Source organism: Nyctereutes procyonoides, unplaced genomic scaffold (assembly GCF_905146905.1).
Source record: "Nyctereutes procyonoides isolate TBG_1078 unplaced genomic scaffold, NYPRO_anot_genome, whole genome shotgun sequence".
Lineage (NCBI taxonomy): Eukaryota > Metazoa > Chordata > Mammalia > Carnivora > Canidae > Nyctereutes > Nyctereutes procyonoides.
The window spans coordinates 65,754,913-65,770,924 of NW_026575049.1; the positions used below are offsets into that span (position 1 = coordinate 65,754,913).

The window sequence follows — 16,012 nt, forward strand, 5'->3', positions numbered from 1 at the left end:
TGTGTGAAGTATACTGTAGATACTATGCACTCAGCTGGGAGGCATTTAATTCTGAGTTAATCGCTGAGCTTTGTCCTAGCAACTTTGATCTGCTGTTGTAGATAATGAGATTACATATTACAGGGGACTGTATATATCAGAGATACTAATGTCATATCTTTCAACTGTGACTCAGATTGTGAAAATTGAATGTGGATTCACATGCATTGAACAAACTAAAAGTCTCAAAAGGAGCCTTGTTTAAGTATTTTGCTTATTTGTCTATTTTTGAGTTATGCATAGAGTTTAAAATTAGTCTCAGGTGATTATTTCTTGAACTGCTTCTGGGTGCCAAACACTTGTCTAGGTGCTCAAACAAGCAAAACAGTAGTAAATAGAAACCAGATCCCCACTCGGATTCCGCTAGTGTGTCCGTAGTAAAAGGCACGGTGAAGAAAAGTGAAGTAAGGTCAGGGGCTAGAAAGCTCTAGTGACTGGGGAGGTGGTACGCATCTTTCTATAGTGTGATCAGGGCCGGGCTCTGAGGGATTGGTTCTGAGCAGAGACCTAAATAGAGTGAGCGGTGAGCCTCGTAACCCTTGGTGCAAAGACTCTTCCAGGCAGGAACGGCAAGGGCTGTTGGGAATGTGCAGGCATGGCCAGAGGGGAAGGAGTGAGCCCAAGGAGGCTTGGGAGTGAACTCAGAAAGGTGGTTGGAGGCAAGGCTTGTTCAGCCACAGTGAAGGCTTTAGCTTCACTCCTAATGAGATAGAAAGCCTGGGAAGGATTTTGAGCAGGGAAGTGATAGGGTCTGACTTGTTTTAAAAAGGATCGCTGAGTCTGGTGTGGTTAGTAGATTGTTGCTGGAGGGAGGAAGAAAGATTGTAGAAGGCTGAGTTAGGCTCGGAGGGAGGGGGGAGATGGTGGAGGTTTATGAAGTGGAGGAGGTATGGAATGGTTGTGAGTAGAAGAGAGAAGAAACGTGTCATGGAGTTGCTGAGCTGCACTGAGGGGCTCAAGTGACAGAAGTGATGCAGTTAAACGAAGACGTGTCGTATTCGGTTGCTGGGGGCAGCTGTGAAGTAGTCGGTATTTGGTGTTGGGCCACATGAGTTTAAGAGGGAGAGAAAGACCAAGTCACTAAGGACAACACCAGGAAGTGGTGGAGAGAGCACACGCGCATGCAAGGTTGAGGTATGTCTTTATGTGGTTACATAATCAAGAGTGGCTACAGAGTGTAAAACTTGTCCCACTTGTCTTTAATTTTGGTTGCTGTGTTCAATTTTTCCAGCATCCCTGTGGTTTACTTGACCGTATTTGGTCTTGTTTATTTTGAGAACATTTCATTTGAATTTGAGACAATATAAAGTGAGCTTTGCTTATAAGAAAGGAATTTCAGTCTTACTGTTACATGGGACCCCTTCCTCTATGATTTAGAGGCATTAGACCTTGAAGAAACCGTGGAAGTCCTCTTCCCCAAACTCTTGACATCTGGCTAAGTGATTTGCTCATGTGGTCGTCACCAGGAGATTGGAAAACCTGCCACAATCAGGACTCTGGTACTTGGGCTCTCAGTAGGCTGATTGTAGAAATCTCTTGGTCAAATCAAGACACTTTTGAGAGTGACGGGGGTGTTGTTAATAGTTTTGGGGCAACGGGTATAAATGAGGGCTGTTCTGAGCACACTGGGATGGATGTGTGTGATCTCCTAGCTGTGAGCTTTGGGCAATATACAAAAAATGTCACTGCCTCAGATACGGAATTGTGCCATCCTACTTATGTCACAGGACTTGTGAGAATTCAGCAGGAGAATATATGAAAAAATCATTTTCATAAAGCAGAAAGCTTTATGCACTTGTGACATATTATGATCTTGTTTTTCCCCTTTAGAAATTTAAGATCCGCATCGAAGACCCACCGCGCAGAAAGCATATGGTGTTCCTGGGTGGTGCAGTTCTAGCAGATATCATGAAAGACAAAGACAACTTCTGGATGACCCGACAAGAATACCAAGAAAAGGGTGTTCGTGTGCTGGAGAAACTTGGTGTGACTGTTCGATAAACTAACTCCAGAGCTTGTTCGCATCACACCCCTAAATGCTTTCTTTTTTCCTTTATTGCCAATCTTTGAACTCATTCAACTCCAGGACATGGAAGAGTCCTCTCTGTGCCCTTTGACTGGAAAGGTCAGGTTTTATTCTGGTGTCTTGGGGAAGCTTTGTTAAATTTTTGTTAATGTGGGTAAATCTGTTTAATTCAACCACTTCCCTACAAACACAATGAGAGGGCAAAGGGTCCTGTCTGCTGCTTTGTTTCTTCTAAGTAGGCATTTAGATCATTGCTGTCGGCTTCCTATTTTCACATTACTGCTCTAATGTTGCTAGTTTTAGTCTTTAGCACACTAGGTGGTATGCCTTCATTAGCATAAGAAAAAACTTTGCAGGAGCTTTTTACATATTATTGGGGTGGGGGTGGTAAGGCATGGGCGGGCAGCTGTTGACCCCTTTACAGCATTTCCTCTGGTGTGGTGCTTTCAACAGTTACTGCACAGTTGAAGTACCTTAAAGCTTCTGGAATTAACATTTTAGGGAAATGTTAGGCTCAGAATTAAAGTGTTTGGGGTGGGTTTTTTGCGTGGGGGCAGGGAGTGGTCTTTTGATTTTGACTTTTTGATTTTTGAGCTTTTCTGCTCGGAGATATCTAAGATGAAATTTATTTGCAGTACTTTGATCTGGCAGGTTTTCTTCTACTTTTGGTCTGCCTGGAACTGCTTCCATGATATAAAAAGCAAGTGTAATATTCCATTACATTACCATGTGGCTTAGGGATTTATTTGTTTTGTTTTTAAATCAACCATATTATTTGGGAGTAGACTCCCTAGAATCTATCAGTGGAAAATTAACAATTTAAAAATGCTCTTGGAAATTCAAATTACAGATTTAAAAAGTGCTTAATAGTGCTTCTTTTTATACTAGAAGCATTAAGGTAATCCAGTGCCAAGTACCATTCTTGCAGTTACTCTTTTATATAACTGACCAGTGCTTATTTAATAAGTAGATACATATAAATAATTACAATAATTACTGGCAGTAGGTTATAATTGTTGGGTTAAAAATAACATTAAAATATGGGACTTGTTGCCAGTTGGGTAATTTTCATTAGTTTTTTATTATTATTTTAATTTGAAACCTGAAAGTGGAGTAAAATTTGACTACTTAAAACATTGGCAAAAAAAAAATCAAGATTTAAATTTGTATTTGTACTGAAAAAGTAATCATAACTAGTAAATCTCAGCCACCTTACACTTGAAAGAAGAGTTGTTGATATTTCTTAAATGTTAGCAGACTTTCCCGTCTGTCAGAAAAATCATATTTATGAATCCCGTCGGTATTGCTTTGTTACTGAGAAAACATCAAATAGTACTCAGACTTGAATTCTTTCTAAATTTGAAAAATAAAGTAATAAATTGTATCACGCTAAGGACAAGATGCAGATTCTGGGGAAAAAATGTTTTTCTTCATTTCAAAATACTCTTTACTAATAATGGCTTTGAGCAAAGCAGCTCAATTTTTAGGTGACTGAAATTAGGTTATTGGCTTTAGAGTCTTTTTTTGTGAGCAAACTTAAAAATCAATTTATATGAAATAAGCAAAAGCAGGTTAGTTTTAATTATGCAGCTTCTGTTAATATTAAATATTTTTGTCTGTTTTACCTCAATTTGAAACAAGTAAAAGAAGTTTGCATGCTGGCCATGCTTCAGTACACATGAATAGCCTATGAATAACGTGTACCAGAGTGGAGGGACATGGATGTCAGTCATTTTGGAATTCTAAAGTGTTCCTAAATCATGTTCTTCTAAATCCCCCAGCCTTTGAGTCCTGGGCTAAAGGACACAAATGTAGGACAGTAGCTACCCAGCTGTTCATTTAAGGTAAATGGATTAACTCTTAGCCTTTGGTCATGATTTTAATATATGAGGGTAGAAAACAACAAGGACTAGGATGGACTCTTAGAACAATGAAAGATCATTTATCCCTTGAATATAGAATTTGGTTTTACTTTCATAATTCTGCTAGCAAACATGACAGTTAAAATGGTGTATTTATATATATAAATATATAGTATAATTTTAAAATTTCCATTTTCTAATTTTCCTATTCCAAGGCAAAATAATGCATTTAGTAATCTGGGGGGTAGTGGAAATACTATGTTTAATTGAAGTTGTCAGGTCGGGAGTCCCTCAGAAATTAAAATTTTTTTCTGTTTTAAAAAAGATCTGATGTTTATTTAGCTCTTGGAAACCATTGTCACTTAAATTTCCAATAATGATTAAAATTATTTTTAAATTGGAATTGCCAATGCCTTGACCTTTGAGAAGGGTTTCTTAGAGATAAGTCCTACATTTAAACTTTTTTCTTTAAAACGTGGTATTGGATGTTGACTTTTTACACAGTTCTAAGCACTGTTGTTAATATCTGGAAAGCATTTTGAGAGATCAGTGGACAGTAAACATTCTACATTTAACGTGAATGCACTTCTTTTTGATTCAGAAAATAAAATCAGATTTTTGAAAGTAAATTTGAATTTTGTGTTGGTTTTGCCTATCATTTTTCTCTTTATTTAATTTTATTTTTATTTCATTTTTCATTTTATTTTTATTTTTTAAAGATTTTATTTATTTATTCATGAGAGACACACAGAGAGAGAGAGGCCAAGACACAGGCAGAGGGAGAAGCAGGCTCCATGCAGGGAGCCCGACGTGGGACTCGATCCCAGGTCTCCAGGAATCACACCCCGGTGGAAGGCAGCACTAAACTGCTGAGCCACCTGAGCTGCCCTCATTTTATTTTTATTCATATTTTCATTTTTGCTAATGCAAATTGGATTGACAACTTCACACTAGTTGTCAGGCGAGGTTCAGTTCCAGTTCCGTGTTGTTCTTTTAAAAGAAAAAATCCTGGGATCCCTGGGTAATTCAGCGGTTTAGCACCTGCCTTTGGCCCAGGGCGCGATCCTGGAGACCCTGGATCGATGGGAAGAAGCCCATGTCGGGCTTCCGGTGCATGGAGCCTGCTTCTCCCTCAGCCTATGTCTCTGCCTCTCTCTATCTCTGTGTGTGTGTGACTATCATAAATTAAAAAAAAAAAAAAAATTAAAAAAAAATCCCTCTTTTTTTCCGGTATGATTTTAAATACGTAAGGAAAACAGAAACTGGATACCAGAGGAAATTACAGCCACAGCTGTAATTTTTCCTTCACGCGGACAGTTTTATTTCCTGCAAGACTTACAATGGCTGTTGTAGGATTAGGAACACCAGACAGACCTTCTATGTAACGTGCCCCTTTGTTCTACTGACCTCTCCTTGCTTTCCTACTTTGAGGATAGGCGCTGAGGAGTAGGTGATAGGATTTTCGTTTAGTCTTCATTAACTTGTGTGCTTGAATCTCATCATCTCTCCCTTCATGGCCACGTTCCCCCAGGACTTCCTGGGGTTTGCCTCCACGTCTTCCGCAGCCTCTTCCTGGTTGCCAGAATAACATGACCACTGTGTCCATATGCCACAGAGGAAGAAGATACCGGGCGCTGCTCCTCGGTGATGGAACGAATGTTGCAGTGCTCCTCATTTTTTCCCTTCACCCATAAACTTTGAGCGCTGCACAGTTGAGTGTGGAAATGTGCTAATTGTAGAAGCATCAAAGAACGGTACCCAACAAAAGTGAACCAGAAGCTCACGGATTGATTTTAGCTCAATATTTAACACATAATCTGATCTTGGACTAATGGACCCAACTACCCACAGTACCTGGAGTATGTGTAGGGTCCCTCTTTTCCTCCAGCTCAAATTCCTTGACCTATTAAAAGCTTGAATACTCTGGAAGGGCCAAATTACTGGCTTTAACCACTGTATTGCAAGTAATCTTAGCTATAGAGTGGAAAAACTTGCGTTGGGGTTGTAAATAAGGCAGCTGTTGTATACACTTACACCAGGTTTTCAAGTTAAACTTAACATTTTAAAAGCCTCCTAAAGCATCGTGCTCTACATCGTTTACCATCCGAAGATAGGGAGACAGAAGCTATTACACTATAGTTTTGTTTAAATCATCTTTACTATGGCAGTGACAATAATAATAATATGCTTTGTACCTATTCTAAGTATTTCCATTTTGTGTTGTGTGCAGATGTAAAAGCCCCATCGGGGTAGGGGGATCTAAATTATGACTGTCTTTTTGGCAGAACAGTTCCTGTCCTGTCTCCTCTGTCTACCCTCAGTTCCTGCCCACCCAGAGGAGGAAAAAGACTGGAAAGGACTCTGCAAATATTTTTCCTTGAAAGAGAAGAATTAGTATTTTAACTATGCTTGCGTGCACCAGCTGAAAGGTTTGGGTTTGGGTTTTGGCGAGTGCGGAACGCAGTCAAATAATAATAAAGTATGGTTTCTAAGCCCAAGGTGTAAACTAGAACACTGCCCTTGGCCGTCAGCATCAGGTTGAGCTTTTGCCCGATGAGTGCCTTTTCTTAATGGTAAAAAGGATACCCCACCAAGCCGCCTTGCTCTTCCTTGAATATGGGTTTGGAGAAGAGGGCTCAACCCTCAGGAATTAAAGAGTTCTATGCACTAAAAAAGTCATTGAAAAATTTTTGAATGCAAAGGTATGAATATCAGATAAAGGTGGACGTTTTTAGCAGTTAGCTCAAGAAACTGAAGTCAAGACTTGCAACAATATTCAGTTGATCTTTTTGTGAAGTGGCTGCCTTCTGTGCAGGGGTGGGGATTTTTTCTCCGGGTATATTATAAAATATGCATAAGAAATTCCAAGGCCTGTCTTAGGTAACCAAAATCTGAGGATTTCCTGAGTGAGGAATACTTCCATTAACTGCTCTTAAACGTTTTCAAGTCTCGTGCCAACTTGGTATTTGAAGAGTAAGAAATTTGGGCTTTAAGTGAGACTCCAATGTCAAAAATAAGTTGATAACCTAGCATTTGACCCTTTGATTCGAAGCTTTCGGTCTCTCTCCACGTCTGTGTTTTCTTTCTTAGATCTAAAGCTTCTGACATTCAACTTTAAGAACTGCTGAAAGGAATGTAGGTTTGGAAACTAAAACCATGATGACCAGGTGCGATTCAGAAGACTTCCATGATCAATGAAAAAGGCCATTTTGCTCGTTTGTTTTGTTTTTATTTAGAGTTTTAGGTAGAATTTCATACATCAAGTATCCTATAGGAAATTAGGTAGGTGGAGCATAATGAGCTAAATTTCCAAAATAGTCAAATTACTTGCCACTCAGTGTCACTCCTGATACGAAGTCAGAATCACACAGGATGTTTTAAAATGCAGGTTCCTGCCCTGACTCGACCTACGGAGTTAGGGGCTGAGGGGCTGAGGGTTGGCCTGTTTTCCAGCTGTGCCGGGTGCCCCGCCACCCCCCCCCCCAAGCTCTCACTCCCCTGCTGGAGGGTCTTCACAGGGCAGGCAGCCCCAGAGAACGAGCCAGGGCCCGGGCGCACACCGGTGCACCCTTGCCCTCACCCCTGATGCCCCGTGGAGCTCTTGGCAAACACGTTCAGGAGTGGGGTGGGAACAGGCCCTGGACACCACGTCTGGGCGGTGCTGGGTGGCCCCCCTGCTGGTTTCCACCCCATCCCCCAAACATCCTCAGTCCTCAGTCCTGGGGGTGCTAACAGCCTTTACTCAAAATGCAAATTCTGGGGAGGTTAAAGCACCATTAGCCATTCACACGTGTGTGGATTTAAAGGAAGACCAGGGACTGGGCCGACACCTCAGGAAGATTATCAGCTCTTTGTGATTTAAGGCAAGGGAAGGTCTGTAACTTTGGCCCAAGGCGCGCCTCGCAGTAACCAGACTCCGGGGAAGATGTGGACTTACTGGTTTATTGCTTTTTAGGGGCCGTAAACGTCCGGGGGAGCTGGGTGTGGGAGTCATGAAATAACCGGAGCAAACTGCGTATTTCAAAATTGTGTTTAGAGCTTTGTCCTCCCTCTGACTTGCGTGCTTCCCCGCTCCCGAGCTCCAGCTGGTACGGCGAGTGCTGCGATCCAGCCAGATCCAGCCGTTTGACGGATTAAGATGATGTGTAGTCTGGCCGAGCAGCAACCCACCTCCCCGACGCAGCGTCACTTCTGGGGGGGAAGGATCTGTTTCGAGTTCCATGCAACTGACCCACAAACTTTTGAATGCAGCTTGGAGGCCGAGTACAGATAGTGAAGTTCTGGTTGGTTGGTTTTGTGTTTTTGAAAGTAGAAACCCAGTTCCAGAATTTGGGAGTTTGTGGGGTTTTATTAGCGTGGCTGACGGCTGCTGGAAAGAACCAGAAACTCAACCCCCTGCGTTTGCTTTCTCAGGCGAGGATCCTGTTAGCCAGAGATTTGAGGGGGGGAGGCCTCGGTGCGGGCCGCAGGTGAGCCCGTGCAGGTGAGCGTGCGGGAAGCTTAAACAAGCAGCTGCAGGGGAGGAGGAGGGGAGTCCGATGGAGCCTCCGGCGAGTGGGGAGCTGCTGCTCTCTTCGCCCCGGAGCGTGCGGCGGTGCCTGCGCTTGCTGCCCCTTGACGTGTATCCCATTCCCGCCGTCTTCACCAGGTAAAGCTGCTCTTGAATTTTCCATCTCGGGAGACTGCAGCCTCCAGGCCCCGCCTCTGCCCGCTGGAAGGGCACCTCGGGGGTTGCAGATGTCCACCTGCAGCTCGTCCCTAAGCGGAGATGTGGTGGCCGGGGACACGGGGGGGGGGGGCACATCTTGCTGACGTGCCTCGGGGTTAGCCGCGCGTGCCAGCCTCGTGCCTTTGCTCAATCCGTGGAAGTGCCCGTAGGAGAACTGTCCTCTGACTCTAAACTCCTGGTCTTTTAAAAGTGGGGAGACGGTGTCGTGTTTGGCTTGGGTGAGCTCGGAAACGCCTGGGCTGAGGATGGTCTGTGTCTCCCCGTCTCACGTGCGCGCTCTTCTGTGCTTGTCCTGCTCAGACCGGTTAAGAGGAGCCAAGACTGGCCCGAGCCCCCTCCCGCGGGCGCTTCCCAAGTGGCAGCAGAGCCGTCCCGGGCACCCTGGGCGGGGCGCTCGGTGCTGGGCCGCGTTCGTGGGCCCGTGAGGGCAACGACGCTGGAGGGAAGCCCCACGGGGAAGAGTGGGAAGAGGAGGACTCCTGGCCCCGCGGGCGTTCAGGGGCCGCCCCGTGGGGGGAGCGAGCGCAGCCGAGCCGCAGAGCCCGGCTCACGGGGGAGCCAAAGAGGCCCGGCCCGGGCCTTGGTTTGGGAGCCTGTCGCGGCCAACTGTCGCATCTAGAGCAGCCGATTTCCCGCTGTCCGAGCGTCCCCTCGGCCCGGACCTGCCCCCGGGGCACCTGCTGCGACACACGCCCGGCCCCGCTTTCAGGAGTGGAGGCGATCAGCTGAGAGGAGCTCCCTTGGCCTGGGAAAAACCTAAAGCCGAAACCGGGGTGTCTTGTACAGAAGTAACAAGCTGCGGCTCAAAGGATAAAAATCTGGGTGTATTTCCCCAAAGGTTGTGCTTCCTCGTTGCCTAAGAGAATGAAGCCCGGTGCTCCCTGCCCAGAGCCTCGCCACCAGGGGCTCTGGGACTCTGGCTCCTCCCTGCCCTCCCTCCCCCCTTCCCTCTCTCCCCCCTCCCCCCTCCCCTCCCCCCTTCCTGTTGTGTGCCTTGAGAAAATTGGCTTCCTTTATTACTCTCCAAAGTGTTGCCAGTCTCATCCGTTTGAAAGGGCCTTTGTTTCAAACCCCTTTGGAAAAGGAGAGTATTTTCCTGCCTTGGTTTACTGCCTCTCAGGGAACGGGACTTGCATCCTGAGCCAGCGTCATCGAACTGTGGCCTTTCCCTGAGTTTCCGGGAGCGCAGCAGCGGGGTCCCGAGGAGGAGCCCCCCACAAGCCGCAGCAGGCCGCGCCGGCCACCGCGTGCTGGGGCCCCGCCGCCCGGTGCTGCCCCAGGCCCGTGCGGGCCCCTCCCGTCCTCGTTGCTCCCCGGAGGTGAGAAATCAGGCCGCGAGAGGAAGATCCCCGGCAGCAGGGCGCAGAGGCCGAGCCCGCTCGCAGGCTGCCGTCGGGCCCGCAGCGGCCCCGTGCTCCCCGTGCTCCCCGTGTGCCCGCCTGTCTCGAAGCCTCGATCCCGGAGGGGCCGTCTGACTCCCGTCCCCAGCAGAGGCCTGGGGGAAGCCCTCGTCCTCTGTGCGCCTTGGGTTAACTCGGGCGGGAGAGGGGAGCGCCCCAGCGGGGGTGGCCGGTCCCGCAGCCCTGGAGAAGCGCTCGACGCGGCCCCACCGCCTGCTCTGCGCCCAGCGAGCCTTTCCCGGGCCGGGAGTGAAGCCGGAGCTCCGGGCCGAACCGAGGAACCGCCTGCCGGGCTGGGGCGGGCCTAAGTCCAGAGGAGCCGTGCCCTTGGAGGGAGGGTCTACCAAGTTTGGGTTTTTGAATTTTTTTAAAAAGATTTTATTCATGAGAGACACAGAGGCAGAGTCACAGGCAGAGGGAGAAGCAGGCTCCATGCAGGGAGCCTGACACGGGACTCGATCCCGGGTCCCCAGGATCAGGCCTTGGGCCCAAGGCAGGCGCTCAACCGCTGAGCCACCCGGGCGTCCCTGGGGCTTTAATTTTTATTTCCCTTCGGTAGGCTTAAATTTTGCTTCTCGGGTGCTCATTCTGGTCCAAGGCCCTGAATTTAGATCAGAACTTGACAGATTCGTCTGCAGTCTCCCAAATCTCTACACACAACAGGAAGGCGAGAAATGGAAAGAATGTCAGTTATTGAGGTTCGCGGTGGCCCCCGGAATCCAAGTGGCCCTTGAACACTTGGGGACCGGGGACGTTGGAGTCGTTGAATCTGCTAAGAGCTGGCTGCTGGACTGCTCAGGGCGCCGAAGGCCGGCCGTGGAGGCTGCCCCGTGGCCCGGCTGGGCCGCGGGTGTCCCTTGGGCAGCAGCCGTCTTACTGTCCTGAGTGCAAGGACCTTCCCGGCTCTCTCCTGGGAGGAGCAGTGTGGTTGACAATGGCCGTTGTCTGCTTCTGTCCCCCCTTGGCTAGAGGCGGGCGGGTGGGGGTCTGGATCCGGGTCCCCTGTGGTTCTCCTGTCGCTGCTGCTGCTGCAGGGGGGACCGGATTAGTGGTCAGCCTCTCTCTCCAAGCCCCGGGGAGCAAAGGGCAGGAAGGAAGGAAGGAAGTTGTGTAGGATAAACAAAACAAAGCAAAACCAAAAAAAGCTGCAAGAAAGTACTTGAGCTGTGCGAGAATCTGTAATTCACGTAGTCCCAGGGCTGGCTGAGGGTTAGGGCCCAGATGCCGAGAGTGTGGAGCGCCTGGCCGGGCCTAGCGAGGGCCCCGAAACCGATTCCTCCCATGTTTCTGGAGGTTTAGAACCATCTAGGCCCCTGGGAACCTGGTTCTCTTTGACCATAACCAGCAAGTTTTACCGTGAGGCCATTCACCCTGTCAGTTCGCCTTAGGTTTTCATAATGGGGTTAAGTAGGTTTCATGAACTTGTTGAAAGTAATTCATCGCTTAAAAAAAAAAATGCTCTGAAAGAAGTGACCGTAGTGATGCCAAGGGTGACGTGATCTCTTGACTGTTTAATCAAAACCCATTAAGCCAAGGAATCTCCATCAGGTGCTCTTAGGTAACTGAGCCGGCCCCTGACCACCTCCACAGTTCTGTGCTACTATGGCAAAGACTAGATTCCTCGGGATCGATGGTGTGTCACACCTCACAGATGGGGCTCCTCAACATCTTAATGAGCCTTTGGATAGCACCATACACCTTTAAAGAGGCCAAGGGGTGGGCGTTTTGAGAGGCTGCCCAGTTATCTTCACTGTAAAGGAGGCCGAGGGTTTCTAAGCCGAGTGCAGCTGTTCAGGGGAGGGCCTGGAGCCCCCGGCTACGCAGGAGCCAAGGATTTTGCAAGTGTTGCACGTGTATATGCGTTACATTATTTTTTTTATTTTTTTATTTATTCATGAGAGACACAGAGATGCAGAGAGAGAGGCAGAGGGAGAAGCAGGCTCCATGCAGGGAGCCCGACATGGGACTCGATCCCGGGTCTCCAGGATCAGGCCCTGGGCTGAAGGCGGCGCCAAACCACTGAGCCACCCGGGCTGCATTACATTAACTTGCAGTCAAACTTGACAGTGAACCAGGAAACGAAACAAAAAAATAACCAAAAACCAACTCCTGACAACATCGGTTTCAGTTGACGCTAAATAAGCACATTTGAGGTTACGTGGGTTTTGCAGGAAATACCTTTTTCTGCACTGGATCGTATTATTCGCTCTGCGAGGATTAGGTTATTTAGCCCTCAGTTTGGACGTGAGGTCAGATCCTGCTCGACTCGTCTTGCTCCCCCTACGAGTCCAGGAAGAGTGAGAAAATCTGAAATAAATTTCTAGGAACTATGGAGGCTGCATGCGGATGGAAACACAGTGAAACAAAGTCACAGCCGGGTTTTCCCCTCGGGGGGGCTGAGGGTACGGAGGGGAGCGGGCAGGGGCGCAAGCAGAATTTTGGGTGTGCCTCCTCTGAAATCAAGCAGAAGTGCTAGAAACCAAGAAAGCCACTTTGAGAAGTATTTTCCTTGATGTCAGGAAACTGTGGGATTATTTAATCACATAAAGACAAAGATTTTTTAATTCACACTGTGTGGGGGCTGAGCTCTCTGCCCACTGCCAGGAGCGCCACAGCAGTGTTTGTTGGTCCCAAGTTGCCCGCAACACTGTGGCCCTCGTGTCTTTGTGTGTCGCCAAAGGACGGATGCTCCCTCCTCACCGTGACGGTCCCCAGATTCAGGGCCTGTGATGCCATCATCTGGCTGTCCGGGGTTGCCAGCGGCCCAAGAGACCGCAGAGCATCCCCGAGCCCATCCGACCCCCGCACGAACCTGAAGACCCCGTGTCCCCTGCTTTCTCCACCCCGGGGCCACTCCCCGGCCGTCCTCTGCCTGTTGTGACCTCGAGCGTCTGGAGAGCGGGGGCTCATCCTGCAGGACGTTCCTCAATCTGGGTTCCCCACGAGCAGGTCCGGGTGCCGGCGCCCCGGCCAGAGGGCAAGGCCAGGGTGCTGGCTGCTGTCCACCGGAATGTCCACGTTCGTCCGCTGTCCCCACATGCCTCGGTTTCCCCTCCTCCTCGGTGTCTCCCGGCAGCCAACAAGCCATCTGTGGGGCCGTATCCCCCGAGGGACGAGGACCGGCCACAGCGATAGTGGGGTTCCCAAGGGCGGGAGTGAGCCCTGGCTCAGATCCTGGCTCCCACATGCCCTGTGGCCCCGGGTGGGAGTCCCCCCCCCCCGCCACCCCCTCAGCTCCTCCGTCCCCGCCCCTGAGCTGGAAACACGGCCTTCCCCTCGTGCCCCTGACGGGCAGCTGGTGTGCGGGCCGAGGCCCTTCGGGGATCTCCCCCTTTGCCGGCTCTTCCTTACTCTCTAGGGTTACCCTGGGGACCGCGGCCTGTGGCTGTCACTGTCGTGTTTGGTGCCGTGAGGGGCACCAAGGGGAGTACAACGTGGCAAGTGGGGGCCCGGGTGGGGGGGCTCCTGCCTTGGGCTCGGGTCGCGGCCGGGTCCTCGGAGGGGGTCTGTCTCCCCCTCTGCCGCTGCCCTCCTCCCCCTCCTTGTTTTCTCTTTTTCCAGTAAGTAGATAAAATCTTAAAAAAAAAAAAAAAAAAAAAGACACCTTCACCCCAGGGCGTGACCCTGGAGACCCAGGATCGAGTCCCACGTCGGGCTCCCTGCATGGGGCCTGCTCCTTCCTCTGCCTGTGTCTCTGCCTCTATCTAGCTCTCATGAATAAATAAATAAAATCTTTAAAAAAAAAAAAGTCATGGAGGCCCTGCAGGAGAAGCTGGGGGTGGGGTGGGGGCGCGGGGACAGCACGGGCCTAGGGTGTGTGGTCCCAGGCGACGGGCGGCTGTAAGGACAAGGGCCGCCACGGGCCCCGGGACTCCTCCAGGCCGCGGGCCCTGGCCTGCTGTGCTCCAGCGTGTGTCCCTGGGACCACGAGGCTTCTCCAAGCTTCCATTTCCTCATCTGTGAGATGAGGGGTTTTGACCAAGTCCCTAGTTCTCAGTCCAGGCCAAGCCTTAAGACCAGGAGGGGAATTTTAAGAAAATGTCAATTCCCGAGTCCATCCCCACACCCACTGAATCAGGACCCAGGCAAGAATTTTTCAGAAGTTCCCCAGGTGATTCTACTGTAAAGCCGAATTGGGGAACCACAGGCCCGAGGAACCCTAAACGTCCTTCCTCGCCTGAAGTTTCTTCAAGTCCGTGAAGGAATATTCTGAGGAACCGAGTTTTCTGGTGAACTTCGAATTCACCACCAGAAGCTCCTTCTTGTTTCTCTTCCTATTTTTGACGAGCGTTTTCTAAAGCAAATAAACCCAAATAATCTTTCTGTAAAATGTTTTGATTCTAAAAAGTCCAGGGCAGGGGTGCCTGGGTGGCTCAGCAGTTGGGTGTCTGTATCTGCCTTCGGCTCAGGGCGTGATCCCGGGGTCCTGGGATCGAGTCCCACATCAGGCTCCTTGCAGGGAGCCTGCTTCTCCCTCTGCCTGCGTCTCTGCCTCTCTCTCCATATCTCTCATGAATAAATAAATAAAATCTTAAAAAAAAAAAAAAGTCCAGGGCAGTTAACACGGAGTCATGTCAGTTTTAGGGTCAGGTGTACACAGTGACTCAACACGTTCGAGTATCTGTGTGATAAGTGAGTCTTAGTCCCCACCATCTGTCTCCCCCGCCCCCCACCCAGGACCGTCAGTCCTTCATAGTGAAGGGGCTGTTTCCCGGGGTGCCTGGTGGCTCAGTGGGTGAAGCATGTGCCTTCGGCCCAGGGCATGATCCTGGGGGCCCGGGAGGGAGCATTGAGTCGGGGCTCCAGGCTCATGCTCTTTCTCTCTCAAATCTTTAAGTCTATTCCTTTGTCTCTTTTTCCCCTTTGGTTCATCTGTTTTGTTTCTTAAATTCCACATTTAAGTGACATCACATGGTATGTGTCTTCCTCTGACTTACTTCACTTAGCATAATACCCTCTAGATCCATCCGTGTTGCTGCAAATGGCAGGGTCTCGTTCCTTTCTGACCCCCGGGGAGAAGTCCGTTGTGTACGTGTATTCCCCCCCCCCCTTTTCCGCTCCTCTTCTGACGGACGAGTCCGGACAGCCTTGAAGGTCCTTCCTACTTTAATGTTTCTATGACTATGAAGAGGCTTTCAGAGGAACTAGAGTTTTCTGGTTACTTAGAATCCCACCAAAACTTCCTTTTCAGTTTTATCCCTCCTTTTGAAGACTTTTCTAAGGTGTATAACTTCCTACCTAGGGAAATAAGGATAATCTCCTCAGAACATGGACCCTCTCCCGAGCCAGGACAGATATCAGTGGTTGATAACCTCTCCAACTTGCCTTAAAAATCCTTCCCAACCCTAGGCAGCCATGACCAGTCAGCTGACCCTGGGAGTGAAATGGAAAATTAAGCTCCGTATTTCTTTCACGATGGGGCAGCTTTCAAGGCTCAAAGATTCCAAACAGCCTTTCTTCCGCTCCAACTCCAAGCACACAAGACTCTAAAACAGGTGCTGGTCGGAGGGCTGCGCTGCATGTACACCGAGTCTGGGAAAACTTGGGGTATAAACACCTACAACTCTTCATAAAAGTGTGCTTTCTGCCTGCCGTTCACTCCTTTTACTTGAATGCAGAGAAGCCGGTTCTAGGGAAATAGTATCGTGAATAGAGTAAGAGCTAGAGTTCAAATTCTTTTTTTTTTTTTTTAAGATTTCATTTATTTATTCATGAGAGACACAGAGAGGCAGAGACCCAGGCAGAGGGAGAAGCAGGCTCCATGCAGGGAGCCCGATGTGGGACTCGATCCTGGGACCCTGGGATCACGCCTGGAGCAGAAGGCAGAGGCTCAACCTCTGAGCCACCCAGGCGTCCCAGGAGTTCAGATTCTCGCTAGTTGGCCACTTGGGCCAAGTTACCCAAACTACCCTCCGCAAAACGTGGGCTAATCCTAGCCTCTGTCTCACAGGGTTAT

At 49.1% G+C, this 16,012-nt stretch overlaps 1 protein-coding gene across 1 annotated transcript in view; it reads left to right on the forward strand.

The window, feature by feature from the left end:
- Positions 1 to 4,556, forward strand: part of ACTR2 (actin related protein 2) — a 36,358-nt gene extending 31,802 nt beyond the window's left edge. The window contains exon 9 of the mRNA XM_055328673.1: positions 1,870 to 4,556. Coding sequence (XP_055184648.1) covers positions 1,870 to 2,040 — 171 coding nt within the window. The 3' untranslated portion in view covers positions 2,041 to 4,556. The remainder of the gene's footprint in view (positions 1 to 1,869) is intronic.
- The last annotated feature ends 11,456 nt before the right edge of the window (positions 4,557 to 16,012 follow it).